General features: G+C 41.3%; 1 protein-coding gene across 4 annotated transcripts in view; it reads left to right on the forward strand.

Moving 5' to 3' along the window:
- LOC128416290 (rho GTPase-activating protein 39-like) overlaps positions 1-23,050 on the forward strand; it is an 85,114-nt gene continuing 62,064 nt past the window's right edge. For 2 of the 4 annotated variants that reach the window (XM_053393851.1, XM_053393853.1), the window contains exon 1: positions 1-129. In XM_053393851.1, coding sequence (XP_053249826.1) covers positions 119-129 — 11 coding nt within the window. In that variant the 5' untranslated portion in view covers positions 1-118. The remainder of the gene's footprint in view (positions 130-23,050) is intronic. The other 2 variants (XM_053393848.1, XM_053393847.1) reach the window with 1 other exon arrangement.

The raw sequence follows: 23,050 nt of genomic DNA on the forward strand, positions 1-23,050 counted from the left end.
AGCAGGCGGGATCGGGTTTCACATCCTGATCCCGACTCGCTCAGGAGCAGCAGCAGCCTTCGCTCAGCCGGAGGGGCACAAGGAGGGAAGCCCGGGCGGCGCGGCCCGAGCGGAGGACATGGCGGAAAGGTGAGTGCGGCCGTCGGATCCCAGCCAGCAACTTCGGGACGGAGGGGATCCCCTGTCCGACCGCTCGCCTCCCTACCTGTTGCGCTGGGTGGGGCGCAGGGCTGGGCCCCAGACGCAGGGAAAAGTATGGAGAAGCCTCCGCCGCCATTCCGCGCTCCTTTCCCCGGCGAGCGCGCGGCTGAGGGAAGGGAAGAAAAGTGTGCGGGAACTTTTGGGCGTCCCGTTTGGGGGGATATGAACGGCGAAAGGGCACTTGGCGCTCTTCGGAAGCTCCTCTTAGTCGGCTTTGGGCTCCTGAGGGAATTTCCTAAAACTGGGGGAAGGGGAGCGGGACAATAGGCGGGAGGCGGCGGCGGAGGGGAAAGTATTGGGATTGTGGTGAAAGAATAGTTGCGCGACCCTTTTGGAAATGAAGTTTAATCCGCCCCCCGCCTCGGCACAGACCGGCTAAGTGTCCCCCCACGAAGGTGGCATGGTGCATTTTCACATGTTCTGGTTTTTGGTCGACTTATCGTGGGAGTGAGTGGCTTTAGGCGGCGGCGGATTACCGCGCTATGTCGGTGGTTGCTCCGGTGGGGGCATATAGTCTTACAGGCGAAGAATGGATGATGATGCGCTGGTGCATCATGCTTGAGACTGCAGCCTTGCACACTTGCAAGTACTGTAATGACTCTCGCCTCCGGGTGCCAGCCATACTTCCAGTAGCTAACAAGGATTGCAATTCCTGCTTCATCCAGAACCGTGCCCGGAAAAGCGCTGGAAAGATCACCTTTGCATAACTGAGTTAAGTTAACCACGCTGGTTGTGAGCGTGACAAAGGGAGCTAAAGGTCAACGGATCTGCATTGTGATCTTGAGTGGGTACTTTTAGAAATCACATGTGTTTAGGGTTACTACAGAGCCCAAGTATGCCGTGGCTGACATATGCAGTAGGATGTCACCAAGCCCCTTCTTATTACTGGGACTCCATTTCCCATCTGCAAACTTGGCATGCCGGAATGTATGTACAGGGTCTTGGGTTCTAAACTGCAGTGGAACATAGTATAGATGCATGCAATCCATGCACATGTTTATGAACAGTAGTGTTGCTTCTATAGGGACTGATCATGCACTTGGAAAAGTCGTATCTTATGTATTGACTGGGAGAGGCACCCATTTGGTTCTTTTGTCCTATGCTGGGATCCATGAATAGGTTAGTATACAGATCTAGCAGTTCTAGTCAGGAGGCTATTTTATTTGGCTGATCAGCCACTGACCTTCCGAGCCTCTCTTCTGTGATGTTGGCAGCTTTGCGCTGTTGGTGCCAGAATATGGAATGCAAAATAGGCAACCTGATACTTTTTAATGGAATGGATTCTATTTTTATAAGTGTGCATGTGTTTGTAGTTGTACTTTCTGAGTAGTATAGATACACAAAAATATAGCTTGTATGTGTGCACATACTCTTATATCAACAGAAGTTGCTGGACTCATAAAAGATATACCAATACTCATTTTTTTATCATTAGTATATCCTTACTTGATAGTGTACTCTTACAGAACGCAACTTTTTAGAAAACATGAAGAAGTAAATTGTTTTACAACAAGGGTTCCCAAACTGTGGTCCGCAGTAAATATTCTTGTTGATTTTTAAATTTATTTTTATTGTTTCTTTTTCTTGCATTGTATTTTATTATTTATTCATAGAATTGTCTAATTGGAAGGGACCACAAGGGTTGTCTAGTCCAACCGCCTGCAATGCAGGAATCTTGTTATATTTTAAATTTTATTTTATGGAATTCAAATAGTAAAATGCAATGGAAGTAATAAAAACAAATTTAAAATCATACAGCATTCTACCTTGGGTAGAAAAATTAAGTGGTCTGCCAAGATTGTTGGCAGTTCTCCACTGGTCCATGGAGGAAATGTTTGGGAGCCACTGTTCTACAACATAGGGCTATGATCCAAAGAACTGCCCAAATTAAAGAGTTCATGCCCAATATGCCTTTGGCATTTTTCTCTGAAGAACAGTCACCACACTCACACAGAGGAAATACGGTATATGGCAATCAGTAGTGTGTGTCTCAAACTGGTTTCCCAGTGTGACATGGGGGACTACTGTTTAGCGCAGAAGTGCAGTTTATTTCTGGGCATATAGGCTTTGAGACTTACTTCCATGTGACTTGCTCCTTAGTAAGTGTGCACAAGATTGAAACCTCAATGTAAACATGTTGATCCAAGCTGTTTGTACTAGAAAGGTCTTTGTGCACTTCTTTTGGATATACCCTTTTATCTTTTTGTACTTTTTTTTTTACCTTTTATGCTAGTGTGCTTTTGTTTCTTTTGTACTGTAACCCACTCCCATGTAGAACTATTACTTCCAAGATAAAAGTGAAGGCCATGTGTACTTGAATAGGATCATTTTCTTGGAAACATTGAAAACCAAATATGTACTGTTTTTACTCTGCTTGGAGACATGTACATTCTTCAGAGGGATTCAGCAATGTCATATATCTACAGCTCTTAAATTCAGGATAAACTGCTGTGATTTGTATGTCTAGATTGGTTTCACCATTTGACATTGTGAAAATCATGTCTTCATTGAAATGTTTGAGGTACTGGTTCTGGGCCAACAGTTCTGTTTGAAGGGGTCATCTTATTATGATTAAAAAAAAAAAAGGTTAAAAGTGAAGCTTCCAGAAGGTGTACCATAAATATAGAAAAGTCAGAGATCAGTGTTGTAGAGTGAGCCTCTCCATGTGTAAAACAGTGTAGATAATGAAATGCTTTGTACGCATGTTTTTTGAAACTGCTACAATGTTTAAATATGTTGTGACCTGTCTACATCAAAGTTGTTAATGATCCTTGAAAAGAATCCTCCCTGACTACCATGGGATTCACTTGCTTTGTGTGAGGAAAAAGGAAGACAAGTTCTTAAAAGCAAGACCAAAGTAAATATCACAGCAACTGATTTTATTACTTTACAGTATGTATATAGGCTTATTGGGACAAAAGAGGAAGAAACAAAAATGGTGATTCCTCATACTTTTTAAAAATAAAAAATAATATGAAATCCTAATCGCTATCTAGATTTTACTGAATACATGAATTTCTAAAAACTTTGATCAGATCAACACACACACACACACACACACACACAGACACATATACAGTGGTACCTCGCAAGACGAATGCCTCGCAAGACGGAAAACTCGCAAGAAGAAAGAGTTTTCCGTTTTTCGAGGTGCTTCGCCAGACGAATTTCCCTATGGGCTTCCTTCACAAGACGAAAGCCCATAGGGAAATCTCCGGGGACAGCGGGGAAGCGCAGCGCGTCTTCCCCACTGTCCTCGGACCTCCTCCGAAGGCTGGCGGTGAGGCGGAGAGACCTCCTCCCCCCGCCAGCCTTTGGAAGGCTCCTCCGAAGGCTGGCGGTGGGGCGGAGAGACCTCCTCCCCCCGCCAGCCTTTGGAAGGCTCCTCTGAAGGCTGGCGGTGGGGCGGAGAGACCTCCTCCCCCCGCCAGGCTTCGGAAGGCTCCTCCGAAGGCTGGCGGTGGGGCAGAGAGACCTCCTCCCCCCGCCAGCCTTCGGAAGGCTGCTCCGAAGGCTCCTCCGAAGGCTGGCGGTGGGGCGGAGAGACCTCCTCCCCCCCGCCAGGCTTCGGAAGGCTGCTCCGAAGGCTGGTGGTGGGGCGGAAAGCCCTTCTCCCCGCGCCAGCCTTCGGATGGCTGTTCTGAAGGCTGGCGGTGGACCGCCAGCCTTCAGAACAGGTCCGGGGACAGAGGAGAAGCGCAACGCGCCTTCCCTTCTGTTCCCGGACCTGTCCTGAAGACTTGCGGTGGGAGGAGGGTTTTCCTTCCCACCGCCAACATTCAGAATGCTGTTCTGAATGTTGGCGGTGGGGAGGAAAAACCCTCCTCCCACCGCAAGCCCCGGGAACAGAGGAGAAGCGCTGCACGCCTTCCCCTCTGTTCCTGGACCTGTCCTGAAGACTTGCGGTGGGAGGAGGGTTTTCCTTCCCACCGCCAACATTCAGAATGTTGTTCTGAATGTTGGCGGTGGGGAGGAAAGCCCTTCTCCTCACCGCAAGCCCCGCAAGCTCCGGGAACAGAGGAGAAGCGCAGCGCGCCTTCCCCTCTGTTCCCGGACCTGTCCTGAAGGCTTGTGGTGGGGAGAAAAGCCCTTCTCCGCACCGCCAGCCCAGCAAGCGGTTTCCATAGGAACGCATTAATTGATTTTCAATGCATTCCTATGGGAAACCGTGCTTCGCAAGACAAAAAACGCGCAAGAAGAAAAAACTCGCGGAACGAATTAATTTCGTCTTGCGAGGTACCACTGTATTTACTACAATCTAGTAGTTACCTATTTCGTCCGTTTTTGTCCCAAGTACTCCTGGATGCATCTTACAATCTGTTTCAGAACCTAAGAGGTTAATAAGGTTATACGTCTGCAAAACTCTTCCTGTATTGCAGCTCAAGTTTAGTTACAATCAAGAGTGGCTTATTGGGAGGAACAAGGCAGCAGGAATGGTGGCACTGCAGAAGCACAACCAGGACCAGTGTACGTTCCCAGCAGTGTGTCCACACGGCACTGACTTCCCTGCCACCTCGTCCCTCTCTTCTAGTAAGCTGCACCTATACCAGGAGGTGACGTGGTGTGCGCCTTTGGTAACTGTTCTTTCAATCTAGTTTATTATTCACTGAGCTGTGTATGTGGGAAATGTAGTCTAATTCTTTGGATCCAGATAGTCTGAAAATGGTGATGTGAGCTGAGATGTCAGTGGATTATTGGAATGTGGGGATTTGGGCCATGTTCAGGTTTCAGAATGGGTTTAACTAATTGGAAAATATGGGGACATACCTGTAAGTATATGTTAAAGAAAGTACATTTGAGATTTTATAGAATCATAGAATTGTAGAGTTGGAAGGGACCCCAAGGGTCATCTAGAGTTTTATGATACTTCCTGTTATTAAAAGAATCAGCTTTGGGCCATAGATTGTTGGATTCAGATTTCTATAGGTAGGTAGCATGTGCCAGTAAGACGACACATCAAGTCAGTTGACATATGAGACATTTTAGCTTTATTGAGATTGAGAAAGAGGTCTTGCTTGCTCCAAACAAAAAGAGCAGAGATTTAAAAAACTTAGATAAAAAGCAAGTTGTTCTCCTGTTCTTGTTCTGTATTCTGGTTGTACTAGAAGTAGTGGATAGGCCTCTGGAGCACTTGGCAACATGCTGTGACCAGTTTCATGACACTTGAGGATAAAGTTGCTCAGTCCCATAGTGTCTCAAATATTGTTGTTGCAGTTCCAGCTGAGGTATCCAATGCAGTGTGTTCCCATGCTCTGTGGGATCAATTTTGGATTATGCAGCCCAGTGATGCGGACAGGTTTCATGCAGTGATGCAGTTGGCTTCTTGCACTCTTGACCTCTGTCCATCCTGGCTGGTGAAAGCCAGTTGGTGGGGGGTGTTAACTGGATAGATCCAGGGTGTGGTGAGCACAACTTTACACAGTGGAAAGCTGCCTGCTGCTGTTAAACACTCCTGAAGATGCCCACTTCAGAATCTATGGTTTATTATAACAACTACCATCTGGTTGCAAGTTCTCCCTTTTTTCATATGGTGGTGGAAATAGTGGTGGCTGAGAAGGCCGCAGCATTTCCTGGAGAATATGACTCAATTAGATCCATTTCAGTCAGGTGCAGTTTTGGGACTGAATCATCCTTTGTTGCTCTGGTGAATGACCTATATTGAGAGCAGGACAGGAGGAATGCAACTCTTGCTTCTTGATCTTTTAATACCATTCACCATAGAATCCTTCTGCTATCCTTCCTGGGATGGAAATTGGGTGTGCTGTTCTATAGTAGTTCTGCTACTACTTACAGGGTCATATCCAGAGAGCAGCATTGGGAGACTGTGTTTCAGCCCCATGCTCATTGCACTATGGTGTCCTACAGGGTACAGTCTGCTCAACATCTGCATGAAGCCATTGTGTGTGGTCATTTGGAGTTTGGGGGCAAAGTGTCACCAGAATAATGGTGACACACAGTTCTACTTCTCTGTAACATCTGAGTCACGAGAGGCTGCACATGATCTGGACTGTTGTGTGGGCACAGTGGTGGAGTTGACCAGAAAGTTGAGGATGAATCCTGCGAAGACAAAGGCACTGTGGGTTGGTAGTTCCTGTGTCCGGGGAATTTTCCAGTTGCCTGTCTGGATGGGGTTGTACTCTCTCTGAATGAACAAGTTTGGAGTTGTGGTGTGTTCTTGAGACTATTTTTGTCACTGGAAGCTCGGGTAGCCTCAGTGGCTATGAATGCCTTTTTGCAACTATGGCTGGTACGCCAACTACAGCGCTTATTGGGCAGGGATAGTCTGGCCACAGTGATTCATGCACTGGTAACCTCAAGACTTGGTTATTGCAGTGTGCCCTATGTTGAGCTACCCTTGGACCTGGTCTGGAGGCTCCAGCTGGTGCAAAATGTTACAGCTAGACTGTTGATGGGGACAGGCTATCACCAGCACACATCTCCAGTGTTCAAAAGCTTCCACAGGATGCCCATACACTACTAGGCAACCTATAACTTTTTATTGTATTAACTTACAGAGCCCTTAATAACTTGGATCCAGGATACCTCAGGAACCACCTGATTTGTTATATCCCTGCTTAATCACTGAGGTCTTTGCAGGAGTCACTGTTAGTGGTCCCCCATGGCTCAGATGCAGAGCCCATATCCACAAAGAGCTATGTCTTCAGTATTATGGGCCCAATTTTGTAGCATTCCCTTCCAGTTGAGGTCAGAAAGGCCCTCTCCCTGTTGCAGTTCATTTACTGAAGACTTTGTATTCCAGCAGGCTTTTTAATTAAGTTGTTGTAATTCATTTGTAGACTATTTTATTGCGTCTCCTGTACATTCCTTAGAGATGACTGTAATTAAGCAGTATATGTATTGTTGAAATATTGCTGCTACTACTACTGTTACTACAACAACAACAACAACTAATAATAGCTAGGTAGCTACCTAGATAATAACCAAGTAATAGCTGTGTAAGCCTCTCAGCAATAACTTGTATCTCTCTGCTTTTTAAATGTTTATTTCTATGTAGTGTTTGTTACCTAATAAATATATATATATTAAAAACGGCATGAGTCTGCACTAATGCATGTTTTCCTAATCTTTCTGTTTGAAGTAGTTCTTTACATGTTTTATAAATATTGCTCGTTCTTTAATCTGGTCTGTGTTTAGCCTACAGCCTCCCCACCTGTGCAGATCAGCAAATTGTAGGATTAGAGCCTCTTGTCCAACAAAAGGGAACAAATGGCCTGTATCGTAAATCTTTCTGAACAACTTTAGTGCAACAGGAAAATCCGTATTACAGAGTGAAGACTAACAAGTCACAGTACAATCCTATACATGCGTGGCTACTCAGAAATAAGCCCCACTAAATTCAATGATGCAAAAGCCAGGTAAGTGTATATAGGATTGCAGCCCAAGCTTTGTATATTTCAAAAGTTTTAAAATAAAGAAATTAAGATTTGGTTGCTTCCTCTCCCTCCTGCTTTACAGCTGAATAATGCCCAGGGTAATGTTGTCAAGGCAAAATGACTTTCTAGTTTAGAATATGTGTCAGTTTTCGGGTGGCAGAGTGATCAAAACTACCTTCTGAAAACTTTGTCCTCTCTGGGTTTTAGTCCTGTAGTGTTTAAAAACAGTTTAGCTAAGTCATAGTAGGGGTGATAGGCAATAGAGGGCACTGAGTGTCTCTTGCTAGTATGACCTGTGTGGTGTCCATCTGACAACTCTTGTATTTAACATTAATTTTATTAAAGAAGTGCTTTAGGAGCCCTGTAATCACTAGTTTAACAAAGTAGTGTGCACCTTTAAGAAGAACCTGACATTAGATTTCACCCTGGAGGAAAGTTAATAATCCACATTACCTAGAGAGCGAGTTAAATAGGGCTGATATTTCAGCCTTGGTTGTGAAAATACTGAATATGCTATGTATCTAAATAGGCTTGAGGCCTTATTTGAGGTGAGACACATAGCTGCTGAACATATAAAGCTTCGCTATACCAAGCTAGTTCACAATTCACATTTAGCAATGATCTGTTTTCAACTATTTTTTTTTTAATTTATAAGCTCCCCTCCTCTCAAAGGAAACTACAGTGACAAATAGATTCACAGTTTAAAAACAGAAACAAAGCATTTACTTCCTACCGCCCCGCCCCCCCCACTATGACTTAACTGTGAATGTGCTTTCTACCCCTTGCAAGGATTTTTCCTATGGTTGTCATGCATAATATGGCTTGTTGTGTTGCACAACCCTGGACTGGGGTATTCTCTCCCCCTCCCCCAACAAACCAATGAGCGGTATGCCAGAAATAAGCCAGAAATACAATTTACTGCTTGTAGTTTATTTGAAATAAGCAGTCATGTTCCAGGGTTGTGCAGTGTGGCAAACCATACTAAGTTTTGTTTGTGTCATGCATGCATGGCACCCATGATAGGAAGGCACAAAAGGTGCATTCACAGTTAAGCCAAGGTTTAAAACAAACTATGGGTTAGCTTAAAACAAACTATGGGTTAGCATAGCATACAAACCAACATACTTTGTCATTAGTCACTGTGACATTGGCCAGTATGATTTTACTCTGTGACTTGAAGTGGATCTCCAGGGTCTTGGTCAGAACTATCTTTTTCAGTTTTGCTACCTGAGATTACTTACTTTCTTTTAATTGAAAATGCTGGGTGTTGAATTAAACATCTTCCAGATGCAACACATATTATCTACCACTGAACTACATTGACTTCCCATTGTGTTGACCTTTATTTCAGTGATTTCTTCCCATAATAGCATAATTTTAATATCAAAAACCCTCAAGAAGTGTGCATGCACACGAAAGCTCATACCAAGAACTAACTTAGTTGGTCTTTAAGGTGCTACTGGAAGGAAATATTTTTTTTTCCCCCTCAAATGCTTAGTTTGGTTAAGTTTAGTTGTTCTTAATGTTATAATTTTACACTAGTTTAAAAGTAGATAAAATTATATAAACATAGGTCCTTGAAAACCAGCAGCTCTCAAAAAGAAAAAAAGAGCCAACACTGATTACCTAGTATAAAAAATATAAAACCAAGTAAAATTTACAGCCTGGTCATAAACACATTTGCATGTAAATCAATTTCAGTGGCACTTATTCCCAAGTATGATTAGACTTGTTTGTTTGGGAGTGTCCCTTTGAAATCAGTGAAATGTATTTCCAAATAAATGTGTTCATGTTGCGGCATAAATTAATAAGTGCATTTCTTTACTTAAAAGATTCTTCTAAATCCAGAACCAGGTGCTGCCATAAGCTCCTTCATGCTACTGAACTTCTTTTGACTGAATATTTGCTAAGGGCTGGTATGATGGACTGTATTCTACAATTATCATTATTCCCATCATTACCTTCCTGGTAGACCTGCTTTCTCCTTAAACTTGATTTGAATTAATGTATGTCCCAATCCTCAGCATAATTTACTTTGAAGTAATTAAATCACTTACATAATGTCATCTTGGGACTCAATTTTTCAAAAAATTTTTTTGCCTTCTTTGGCAACAGCATCAAGAGAGACAATCTGCTCTGATTATCATGTGGTCATCTTGCAAGTGAATCAGATATCTGGCCCTGCATCACCCTCCCAGCTGCCTTTGGTGTAGCGGCTCTGGCCTCACTGAGCGTCTGCTGTGCTTTCACCTAGGATGCTTGAACACAGAAGGGAACGGAGAATTTGAATTTTGAAGTCAGTGGCTGTTGTGAGAAATTAAACCTCTGCATTTACATCATTAGATAGCACCTTGTGGGTGCAGTCTCAAAACCTTTGTTGAAAAGAACAGTCAGTTCTAGCTGTTCAGAAGTTACAGCGGAGGTGGGTAATATTCTTGTATCCATCCAATACAAGAACTCTTCAGTCCTTTTGATGCTGAAAGAACCTTCATGCAGGGAGCTTAACTGTCCTGTAGATAAAAAGAATTCTTTATCTGTTAGTGTATTATCTGGCTACACCACATCTACTCTTGATAAGTAGGAAAACTCCCTCTGCCAAAATTGGAAATACTTCCAGCTTGTAAGTGTTCAGTTGTATATTTGACATGTAGCCCACAAGCTTATTCTAGAACCAACTCCCTATTTGCCTTCTGGTATGGAACAGTGTATAAGCTTTATAACAAAGTGATGATGTGAAGAATGCAAAATAGAATGTTGCAAGTCCTACAGATCATAAAATGGCAGGTAAAAAAGATTCATATTGACGGTAACTTATGTTAATGAACAAATTTGTCAGAGTTGGTATAGAATTGGTTTCCTGTGCTTTTAATAATTACATAGATGAGGGATTATGTAAGGAGCAGCTCAGGTCTTCTGTGCAGGTATTAAAGGCACAGTACCACTAAGACTTGTTGAATCTGGGTGCCCAAGCTGATGCAATTAGGCTTGGACAAGTTCATGGTGGAACAGACAGCTGTATAATGCATACTTGTTTGACAAGGACTTAGTTTCACAACCTCTGAAATTCAAAAAATAGAATCCTTTGTAGACAGACACCGAGTATCTAGAAGATTTCCACCATCAACCTCATAATGTGAGTTGATGCAAAACTAATCAAATGTGTGTGTTTTCCTGAAATGCAATTGAAAATCTGAAAAATAAACACATATTTATTTATTTTTAAATGTATTCCTCTGTTGCCTCTTTCACATATCCCTTAGTAGTCCCTCAACCTTTGCCTTTTTCCTGGTTCACAATTAGTTGTCATTAGAATACATACATTTTCCTAATGCTTTATTTGGTCTTAAGTCTGTGTTGCCTCACTGGAATAGTGTCTTGTTCTAACATGCATACTACATGAAAATCCCCTTAGGGCCTTAGGTAGTCAAAACAGCCAGTAATGTCATCCTTTATAATATAAATTAAAACTAGGGTAAACATGATGATCTGGTTTAATCTGCATTTATGAAAGGTTTCTGTGGGTAATTTTTTTTTAGGATGGTCTACCTGGAGGTTTTTAATGCCTCATTAAACTCTCATGTGTAAATTAACCTTATATGCTAAAATTGGCTTTTTCAGCAGGAATATAAAATTATCTTTGCGTTTAATTTAAGAGCAGAAGCCTACACACAGTGCATTTGTAGGTGTCAACTATTATTGCTAGGCTGCAATCTGAAAAACACTTTCCTGAGTGTAAGCAACTTGGAAGACATTAGGACTTAACTTTCAAGTAAACATGCATGGACTTATAGCATAATACATTTGTTAATCTTCACGGTGCCACAAGACCCTTTGTTGGTTTTGCTCCAACTGAAGAACATGGCTAACCCCTCTGGAAATTATTTGTAACTAAGTATCGTTAGGCATACTTGCCCATTCCCTTCTGTGTAAAAGTAGGCAAATACCTGTACAATTTCTCAGTCTCTGTAGGAAATTATTTGGAGGGGAAACACCTCCAATTTACTGTAATCTCTTTTTCCTTCCCCCACTGTGCTTTCTTTCTCCTTCCCCTTGCATTGATCCAGCCGTCCCTCATTTTATATATTAATTCATCTAAAATTGCTCCTTTCCCCTTCTGTACGTACAAACACTAATGCAGATTAGAACCTCAAGGCAACCCATAAGCAAGGATGGAAAGGACTTTCCGTTTTATCACACTGAGGGGTTTTAAGTTTACCTGCATTAGATGTTTTGCTATGAAACTAAAGTTGTTTTAAAGGTACCTTATTGACCCAATTAACTGGTCAGTTATTTAAAAGCTTTTGAGCCCAAAAAGGCCTTCAGTCATGGATGTTTCAATGAAGCGTTAAAGAAGGTTTCCTCATAGGTGATTTACCTCTGCAGTGCTAAACTGGAAGTGTACATGAGGTGGAAGCATTCTTTAGCAGAGATATCAACTAAGGCAGATGTTTTTCAACCACAATACCTCTTTTAGCCTCTTCCATCTACACCGATCCTGTCTTTGTGGCTAGTAGTCATTAGTATGAAGATTGGCACAACCCGCATGTGGTGTCCAGTTATAGATCTAGAATCTGTAGACCTGATATTTGTAAAATGCTTCATCTGGTGCCAGTTGAAGAAGTTTAGAAGCATTGCATCTATGTGGCTCAGTCCTATTCTCAGATTTATTCTGGGTATTCAAGGCAGCTACTATCTGCCATCCTCTCACATGTAGGTAGATGTTTTCCACAGTCTGCTGTGTCATTAGTGCACTAAGGTACAACTAAAAATGAACAGCAAGATTGATGATAGTGTACAGTACAAATGCTTCCCATGGATTCATATTTGAGACCCTGTGTTCTTTTTTTGCACAGTCCAGAATGTTGTAAAGGAAAGATTGTTGCTGTGAACACAAAAGCAGCTAATAGAAATCGATCAGTGTGAGAGATGCAGGCAAGATCACATGAAGAGTAGGGCTGGAGAGGCAGGGGCCCTAGTTAAAGAGTAAAAGGGGCTTATGCACAAATTCTGCCTGCTACTTGTCTGTCCACAACTGTTCTGCTCAGCTACTTTTTTCACCATCAAGTTACTATTTCCAATATCAGATCCTGTCCCGAGGAAAAGTCCCAGATGGATGGGCTCATGACAAAAGCGGGAGAATGCTAGACACCCTCTGCCATGTCCCACTTTTACATTTTAAATTGAACCCTACTCCTGCTTTATATGTGGTTGAGGCAGGCCTCTATTGAAATATGTGGCTGCTAATATCACATTTTATTTGGGGCCCCTTTTTAAATGTTTCTGATAGTTCCTTTTAGAAACTTTTCAGTAAGATTCTATCTCTTTCAGACGTACTTGGATTTAGAGCCATAGTCTGGAAAGCAGTGCCACTTGGGACTTCACACTGCAACTGAGAGAAAATCCTGAAAGAACTAATTCAGAGTGACTTATTTTCTTAAAAAGCAGTTGACTGGAATATGGTTTTTGAAGGAAGCTGGCTTTCTCTTGAGCTCTGTTTCCCATCATTGCTTTCTCATAAAATCAGAGCGTGAAGTCAGAGTTTCCATTTGCAAAACAACAAAATTTTACATGTTGCTGAAAGCCAGGGGCCCTAAAATCCTTCAGTAACAAAATCCACCATTTCCTTCAACCTCTGAACCCAAATTCTGTGATTGTAATATTCCTGTGTGTTTCTGTGTATCACACAGCTTTGTGTAGGTGCATCGTTCTGGTTTTTTAGAATGTAGAAATCTAGTTTGAGCTGAGCAAAACATGGAAATAATATAATAGCATGGACACGGGAGAATGTGGCGTGTAGTCTTTTGTGGGATGCCACTAATGCTAAGTGAAGAATCTCCTGCAGGCTTCATTTTTCTTCTGTGGCACAACAGAGAGCATTGTTAAGTGTGGTTAAGTGCCTTTAACTCGATGGTGATTTAAGCACATTAACTGTGCACTTGCTTATACCTTTTTTTAACTATGTATTTTTAGGTGGCTCCAGGGTTTAATCAATTAAAGCTTTTATTTTGTAATCCGTGATAGCAAAGTTTTAATCAGTTTGTTAAAAGCACATGGGTTTTCTAGGCTAAGTTGAAATAAAAGTGTGTACAGTCCTCAATACTTCAAGTCTTCAAGACAGGCTCATCAAGGGCTGCATTATGAGTGATCTTGACAAGTCCGTGCACCAGTGGAGATTTAGCATCCTGTTTTGCTGGGATCAAGGACTACTATGTCTCTAATCAAATGGTGTCATCTTTAATAAGATACTCCTGTGCCCCACGTCCAGGTGGGGCATGGCATGGCGGAAGAGGCATTGTGGTCCATAGTGGATAGCTCAGTTGATTAGCGCATGATGCTGATAACAGCAAGGTTACAGGTTCAATTCCCATGTGGGACAGCTGCACATTGCAGGGGGTTGAACTAGATGATCCTCAAGGTCTCTTCCAACTCTACAGTCCTATGATTCTATGAAATTAGGGCCCTGCCAGCCTGACTAAAGGCTTCCTAAAGGCTAGAGTTTTCCCACTGCTGTCAGAGAGGATGTAGTGACTGCTGTGCTCCTCCTCTGGAGAGTTGCCTAGAGCTAAGCGTGTGGTTTGTCTTGCTCCAAACAAAGCATGGACTTTACAGCTGCCTTCAGGCAAGATCTGAAGGAGATGACACACGAAGTGAACCAGGGCTTATCTCATGGGAGCACAGCAGCAGGAGACCTGGGGAAGGAGAGGAGTGCAGCAGCCAATCTCCACACTTGTGCATTTGTGCTAAGCCATGGTAACTGAGCCACTTTTAAGGTCTCCTTTGGCTGAAAGGTGGTTCGGAACTATATATCACTTTAGCACAATTTAGAATTACCAGGTTTTCTCAACAAATCAAAAACTTTTTAAAGGCTCTTGGTCACCTGCAAAGATTCTGTGCTTCTCACACCTTCAATAAATAAAAACAGCACAGCATAAGAATAGGCAGATGGATGTTGTGGCCAGTGGACACTTACAGGAATCCTGTTGAAAGCCACCTTCCTAGAGCAGCCTACACAAAATTCAGTATGTGATCCTGGCAGTTGGGGTCAAAGAATTCAGGATGCATCCCAGGCGAGGGGAACCATTGGCCCTCTAGTTATTGCTGAACTACAACCCCAGCCATCCCTGGCCATTGGCCATGCTTGCTGGGGCAGATGGGAGTTGTAGTTCAGCAACATCTGGATGGCTAAAGGTTCCCACACTTGCTGTATCCACATGGTTAGAGTGAAAGACATGTTGCCATTGTGCTTGAAATAAAAGTGGTTTTCAGTATGTTGCTGAGTTTTCTAGCATAATTTAACAATGTTACTTTGAGCTGGAAGCATCCTTAAACAGACTGTGCATTTGTGAAACCCAAAAGGGGGATTGCGAAAAAAAAGTGCTTGTTTGCATAAGTTTGTTAGCCCCCCAAAAGGGCTAAGTTGTATTCTTAGAGCAGGTTTGAAAAGAAAGAAAAGAAAAAGAAAGGGATAACCAAAGCTGTTAGTTTGACAGGGTTGTATGGTTGTGTAATTAGGAGCAGTGGTCTGTGCTAGGAGACATAATCTTATTAAGCCAGGGACAAACCTGCCAGCAAAGACCTATTTGGTCATACCCATCAGACTCCACTGAAACTTAGCAACTGCAATTAATCTCTCTGCGCAAGGAAGCTGAAGCTATAAAAGGGAATGTGTAGTATCTGCTAGGAAACTGCTGTGGGTAAAATGTTGTACGTGGGGCTGCACTCCACAACAATGAAACAATAGCAGTGAATGTTTATTTAGTGAAATGGTGGTCTGATCATACATCAAGATATCTGAAATACATGGCAGTTGGCACCAAAGCCCTTTGGATGAGGTGTAGGGTTCTTTAACAGCTTGCCAGAGATTTCACAATAGCCAGCAAAGGTTTATTTTGGCTTAACACAGCAGGGAAAATGTAAATTTAGGGCAGTATGCCACCCCAGAGGTGCAACCCACTCCAAAAAGCACACAGAGAGAACTCAATTCTCCATTTTTAAGTAAGTAAAAAATAACTTGCGTCCCTTTTGCCTTGTTTATGGATTTCGGACACTGTTTTCTTAAATGTAGTAGATGAAAGTTTAGGGAGAGAAGCAAAGTTTTAATGGGGCATCAGTCTCAAATGAATAGATTTATGCCCAGCTCTCAATTATAGAGAGGAAAAGATGCAAACACAGATGTCACAGTGTAGAGGGTCGTCTAGATCAGGGATTCCCAAACTGTGGTTTGCAAGCTTCATTCAGGTGGTTCAGGGTGACTCTGAATTTGTGGTTGTGGCTCATCCATTAATATTTATATTGATTTTTAATTGCTTCTTTTATTATGTTGTATTTTATGGTATTTAAATTCTATGTAATTCTGTGTAATCATGCAGCATCCAGCACAGTGCACGACACAGTTGCTACAACACAAAGACCAATAATTAAGTAGTCCACCAAAACACTCAGAAGTTTTTAAATGGTCCAAAGGGAAGAAAGTTTGGCAGCCACTGATCTAGATTTTCCAGCTGAAATGCTAAATTAAGGGTAGCACCATTCAAAACAAGGTAAAAGGGCCTAGAGTGTCTTGTAAGGTTGCTATTACATTCCTCCTGCAGCTATCACAGTTCAGGGGAAGTATTTTGAATGTGTTGGAATCCCACAATCTGTACAGTCTGAAGTCATCCCTTCTGTTTAGAAATTGACTACTTAATGGAACAACAGAAGACTAATACGATGCAAAATCATGGAGGAACCCAACTTATTAGACTAATAAATTATTTTTCTTAATTATTTCTGAGTGTACAGGTATAGATAGAGAGTGCACCAGGAAGTCCTCTATGCTCTTTGCTTAAATTATTGTTGCTCTGGGTATCTGTAGGTTCATAATTAAATCTGCTCTACAGCTGTTTGTCAGGCTATTTTTGTGGACCTTGGGCAGACCAGTTCTTCCTGGTCTATGGATGCACCACAAGAAATAAGATTCCTTACAAATATGAAAATTAGGCTGTGATTGCAGCCGTGTTGGCAGGACCGTCTTTTGTGCCAGGTGTGCATAAGGGCTAATTTCATCTTGCTGCTATGTATAGAAATACATTGTTTGAACTCAAAGTGCAAAGGTTTTCGTTTGTTCTTCACAGGCAGCCCTCTGGTGCTAAACACTATTTCCAGAACAGCATGCAACAACACCTTGGGATCTAGTTATATTTCTGTAGATTATTTATAGAATAAAAGGGCTTGTAAGGGTATTGGGTCATCTGTCTCATTCTTTGAGACAGATTAAACCATTCTTAATGCTAATCTAGTTTAATTGAAGGGTCCTGTTTTGTTGCCTCGATGGAAGAATCTTGTTCTTTTGCCCATCTGCCCTTTCCATAATGTTTAATGTTTCCATAATGTTTAAGATTGGTTGCTGTCTTCTGCAGTCTTAGCTTTTTTCTTTGACCTCAGCTATTATGGACACTTTCTTTCTCCATGTTGCCTTCCTTCCAAGATGAATCTATACTGTGCCAAAGAAAAATCACACGAATGTTCCAAGTAAGACAGATATAACGTAAGGCTATGTGCACACTAAAGCACATGACTTACCCCAAAGAATGCTAGAAATGGCAGCGTGTTAAGGGTGCTAGGAATTGTAGTTTTGTGAAGAGTAAACTACATTTCGCAGAATTCTTTTAAAGGTGCTTTACGGAGCCATACAATATCCTGTTTGCTTAAAGTTGATTGCTTTGCATGTTTGAAAATGTAGAAGTCTTTTGTCTGAAATTTAGAGTTGAGCAATTGAGTGGAAGAAAGGGTTGGGTAAATGAAGGCCCTGTGTGAGGAATAAGCAGTTATGCTGCCTCAATACAGTCCCTTAAAAGCTCGCCAAAAATAGCTTCTTGTTTATAAGCGAAGTCAGGTTTGGAATCTATAGCACCTGTGAATATAAAAGTTCAATGTGCCTATTTTTGGGGGACTTCCGTTCCTTTACATTTGATGTGCCCACACCAGACTTTCTTTGATGATTCAGAGAAAGGTGGTATGCTGAATTATGATGAGTGGCTAGGGACAACTACATCAGACAGCCACCATAGCTAGCAAACTTGTTGGCATCTGCCTGTCTCGGGGGACAAAGGAGAATGTGCCTTAGTTAACATTTAGGTGCCCTAAGCATGAGCTGGCCACTTTTAGCTAATTTTATTCCCCTATACGATTAGATAGGAACAAGGAATCATGGGTGCTATAGAAGAGAAGCAGTGGTATGGAATGTACCTCTTGCACGGTGGACATCTGAAGGAAGCCCTGTTTAGGGAAGCTTTTCATATCTGAAGGACTATTGTATTTTAATATTTTGTTGGAAGCTGCCCAGAGGGGTATAAATAAATTGTTGTTGTTGTTGTTGTTGTTGTTGTTGTTGTTGTTGTTGTTGTTGTTGTTATTATTATTATGTAGTGTATGCATGGAATTAATAGCATAATTGTTTCTGATATCAAACTAATTTCGGGTTCTTGGCATTTTTTTCAGATTCCAAGTTAGTTTGGAAGATTCAGAGTCCTACAGTAGCTTCTTAAATCAGCAGATGGTTAGCATGAAAGAACCCTGTAAACATGATTCTAGTAAAATATATTCTAGTACTTCTCATAGTATATATTCTTGCTCTTTTTTTGATACCTATTCATTTGAGATCTGCCAAATTCTCCTCTCCTCCTCCTCAACATCCTAAAGACTACTATTATCCTCCCTGTTGTTACCCATTTTATATTATGTACATCTATGAAACTGCTATTAAATGTTAGAGCAGGTTACTATTGGCTGTTTGGAAGGATTGTAAAAGTGAGTAATTTGCTGACTAACTAACCCCCACAAAAGAAACCCCTTATCATTTGTTAGTGGCCTCTGTAATTACCACGGAGTATATATTTCAGTGTACATATTCATTATCTAAAGTTTCTAAATAGATAAGCCAGTGTTTCTCTCATCCATTCACAATGGAGTTCGCCTTTTTCTAGTTAGTTTGCCTAGATTAGTTACATTAGATTAACTACTAAAGAGCAACATCTGTTATGAAAAGTCATCTCTCTGGGTATAATCTCATCTACATATTCCTGTTTCTCTGGATGCGTCTGTTAGCCATAGCATCATGCTGGCCATCAATAAACCTCTTTTGGCCCAGTTGTTAACTACAGAAATAAGAAAACATTTCGTTTTCATTTCATTTCACTTTTAATTTATATACCACCTTTCTATATTACTATACACAAGGCGGTTTACAACAGCAAAATATACCACAAAGATCACACCCTTTACAATAATCTTATCCAATACAAAAAAACTTAATAGAAACATAACTTTAAAATAAACACCTTATATCAAATAAAGCAATATTCAACAATCCATTAGCATATAATAGTACACAACAAAATTAACTCTCAAAATATCAGCAAAGAATAATTACACAGAAATTTACTCTTAACAATTACAGTAAATAATTGTTAAAGTATAATCAGTAATAAATAACAGCAAGTCACAATGCATATAATACCACCATACATACATAACCAAATAAAAGGGTGAAATTGAGAAACAAAGGCATGCAACTTATAATTAAAACAAAAACATGTTTTAACAATTTAGCAACGTGCCCTCATAGGCCTTTTTCCCTACAGTCCTTGTGGACAGAAGATGTGTTAAAAGTACCATCACAGACCCTTACTGCCTCCAAACCTTTATGATCTCAGAATCTCAAATTACCAGAGTTTTGTCATAATTTGTGCTGGTTAGTGGAATCCAAGCCTTTCTTGACAAAGTGTAGGTCAGGCTTCCTCCACCTCGGCCCTCCAGATGTTTTGGCCTACAACTCCCTTGATCCCTAGCTAGGAGGACCAGTGGTCAGGGATGATGGGAATAGTAGTCTCAAAACATCTGGAGGGCCGAGGTTGAGGAAGCCTGGTGTAGGTTGATGCTGCATAGTTTTTATTCGCCAGAGTTCATTGTAGTGCAGCAACTATCAGAGTTGGATGAGCCAGTGATCTGTAAGAAGGTTGGGTGAAATGGTGATGCCTGCTAAAGTGGTAGCTGAATATTTAAAAGAGAGCATTCTCCCCTGTTTAGAGGTAACTGAAAAGGGCCATACTTCATTTCCTCAGAATCAGAGCTGGCTAACTATGGCTGCAACTGAATAGAACAGTTACTGTCTTGGCAAGTGGCCATTCAAGACACAGTCAGGAAATTCTAACGGATGCAGCATAACCTCAGCTGCTAACACTTCGTTGCCACTCACTTTCTTTTTACACAATGCATTTCCATTCCTTCTGGGATAGACTTGTTTGAAAACCAGTCAAGAGAGAAGTTATATTTCAGATGCTATCCTTTGCATCTGAGTTTTGGACTGCATAAAGTGCTGAATTGGACCCTAGGCATCCATACCCAGGACAATTAAATATTTATTAAGCAGATACCATGCTTAATAGTAGAAATAAATGGGATGTGTTTGTTTTCCAGCCTGGCACTGAAATATGAAGACATTACTTAAACACACTTGCGCTTGGTTCTGTCTGAACTTGAACTCAAGTGCCAGGGGTAGGGAGAATGGCTGGAAGGGGAGCAGAGAGACTGGCAATGAATTTATTGGCCCAGCACTATGCAGTGAGTGGAGCTTTGAATCTGTAAGAGAGAATATGCCCATACTTTACTATCTCTTCATTTCGTGATGCAGCAACCCATAGAAAGAGTTTTGATAGCTCTTGTTGCCTAGTAGGAATAATACATATGAAATTTAGGCTGTGTATAAGCCACAACTTCTAGTACTGCATAATTTAAGTTTTAAACTAGAAGCAGTGTCCAAAAAAATGAAGGTGCACAGATATGTGGGGTTTTGCATGATCTGCAGGGAAATGTTGTTTTGCACTGTGAACACCTGTGCTTTTCCAGCTAATCTCCTGGTCTGCAGTTTAGACTAATAAGGATCAGCACAGCAAGATTTGGCACAGTCCCTGTTGGCACATCATTGATATTGGGTAGGCACGGCTGACACCAAGGAAATCTTCTGGTTAGAAATGCCTTTAAGAAAGCTGGGAGGAATTGATCTGTGTTGTCCTTCACGTGATAATTGTAAATGTTATGCAGTCGCCTGATCACTGTTGCCTTGATATTTCTGTCATGTGAGTTGTAGAGAGAACGTCAATGGAAGCGGCATATTCTATAATAGAAAGGGAAGCTTTCCCATTATAGGTTTGATTCAAAAGAACACAAAAAGAGCCTGCCATTGGCCCATCTAGGCCAGCATCCTGTTCTTACAGTGGCCAAACCTGCAATGGGAAAACTGCAAGCAGGATTTGAGCACAACAGCTCTCAGGCTTGGGATTCCCAGTAACTGGTATTCAGAGGCACCCTGCCTCTGACAGTGGAGATAGAACATAGCCATAGTGGCTCATAGCCTTTGATAGCCTGGATAGCACAGTTGGTTAGATTGTGGTGCTGATAATGCCAAGTTGCAGGTTTGATCCCTCTATGGGACAACTGCATATTCTTGCATTGTTTGGGGTCTATATGATTCTCAAGGACCTTTCCAACTCTATGACAGCTTTATCCTCCATAAGTTTGTCTAATCCTCTTTTAAAACCATCCAAGTTGATGGCCATCACTGCTTCATGTGGGATCATGATCTGTAGTTTAGCTATGTACTGTATGTATAAATACTTTATTTTATCTGTCCCAAATCTTCCAACATTTATCTTCATTGAGTGTCCACAAGTTCTAGTCTTAGAAGAGAGGGAGAAAAACTTTTTTCTATCCACTTTCTTCACACTGTACATAATTTTATAAATTTCTATGAGGTCACCTCTTGCTTGCCTTCTCCCTAAACTAAAAAGTCCCAAAATGCTATAATCTTTTTCATAGGGGAGTAACTCCACCCCCTTGATAATTTTGGTTGCCGTTTTCTGAACCTTTTCCAACTCTGCATTATCCCTTTTGAGGTAGGGCGATCCGAACTATACACAGTATTCCAAATACAGTCACGCCATAGATTTGTATGATGACATTATGATATTGGCAGTTTTTTTGCTTCTCTCTGTTCCACCAGGTTCCTGTTATTCACACTATATCAGTGCCATCCTCTAAGACCAAGCACTCTGGTTCACCCATCTTGGCTCAGAGGCTTCTAGCATTAGCATATAAACACTTGTTTACAGTCCCTCTCCAAATGTCCTTGGCACTTTCAATTTGATCTGTGGTGCTTTGTGTTGCCAGTTAACTCTGGTCAACAATCAAGCTGTGTTGTGCTTGCCTGCTATGGGATAAAAAGTATTGTTCACCCCAACACATGTTTTTTTCTTATCCTTCTCCTCCTCAGTTATCAAATGTGCTCTTGTTTGAAAATATATATGTTTTTCACAATAAAAATATCTGAAAACTGGATGCAGAATTAAACCCCAAGGTATTCCACCCAAGCCTTTAAAGTAGCAGTTTTACTTATGTCTCTGTGTCCTGCAATATAAACAATGACCGACCATGTTTAGATTGGTTTGTTTACGGCAAATGCTGAAGAAGCCCATAGTTTGAAAATGTTTTGCTAGACCTACACCTTGTGCCTTTCATTTGTCGATTTATTAACCTCTCTCTGTTTATGGAACAAACATTTATGTCACATTATTCAGTGCAATTTTGTAAACAGATCTTTACTTTTTCATCTGGTTAGCCATTTGGCTTCCTTTCTGTAGTTTAGCACCATCAGGAAAATGGTTGTTCTTCCCCCTGTTCAAAAGTCACAATGTGCCTCTATTTGGATTTACAAAGTAATTGGAAGTTGAAGGAAACGTGTAATTTTGGATCCTTGTGGACTAAGCAGTTTTCTCCTTGTTGTTTGGCTTATCGCCAAATTCCTACACTATCCCAGAGTTGTAGTGATTTAGTTGAGTCACACTTAACAAGCTTGGACAGCTAATATGTTCAAGAGTGCTCGGCTTTGAGAGACAGAGAGAAACAACTGTGGATAGGGACAGCTGCAATCTGAGAGAGTTCCCGAAAAATGAAACTACATAAGTTGCAATGAAAACAACATTTATCTTTGTTTGATAGGTTTAATGACTAGTCTCTTGTGGACTTTGCTACCTGAAAAATAGCCAAATCCTTCCCAAAGTACACAAGTATTTGCAGGTTTTCAATGAGCTCTCTTTTGGCTCATAAAAGACTGGCAACTTCAAAATCCCAGAAAGAAAGAAAAAAGACAGAAGGCTATTATTTGTTGATAGCAGATGCTGAGGAATGTCACACAACATTTTGGTTTGTTCTGGGACTTGAATATGTAACTTCAGAGTCAGAGTCCTTTAACTGGCTTGCTGCAAATTTTTACTCAGTTGAAGTTAAGTCTTCCAGAATGGAAAGTACCATACTGGTACATTTCCTGCAAGAATGAGTCCCAGGCCTATGCATGGAGCACATGCAAAGTGGTTGTTTTGTTTGAAGATCTGTTTGGTAAATAGAGGGCTTTGGCAGGGAAG

This window comes from Podarcis raffonei, chromosome 6 (genome assembly GCF_027172205.1).
Source record: "Podarcis raffonei isolate rPodRaf1 chromosome 6, rPodRaf1.pri, whole genome shotgun sequence".
Lineage (NCBI taxonomy): Eukaryota > Metazoa > Chordata > Lepidosauria > Squamata > Lacertidae > Podarcis > Podarcis raffonei.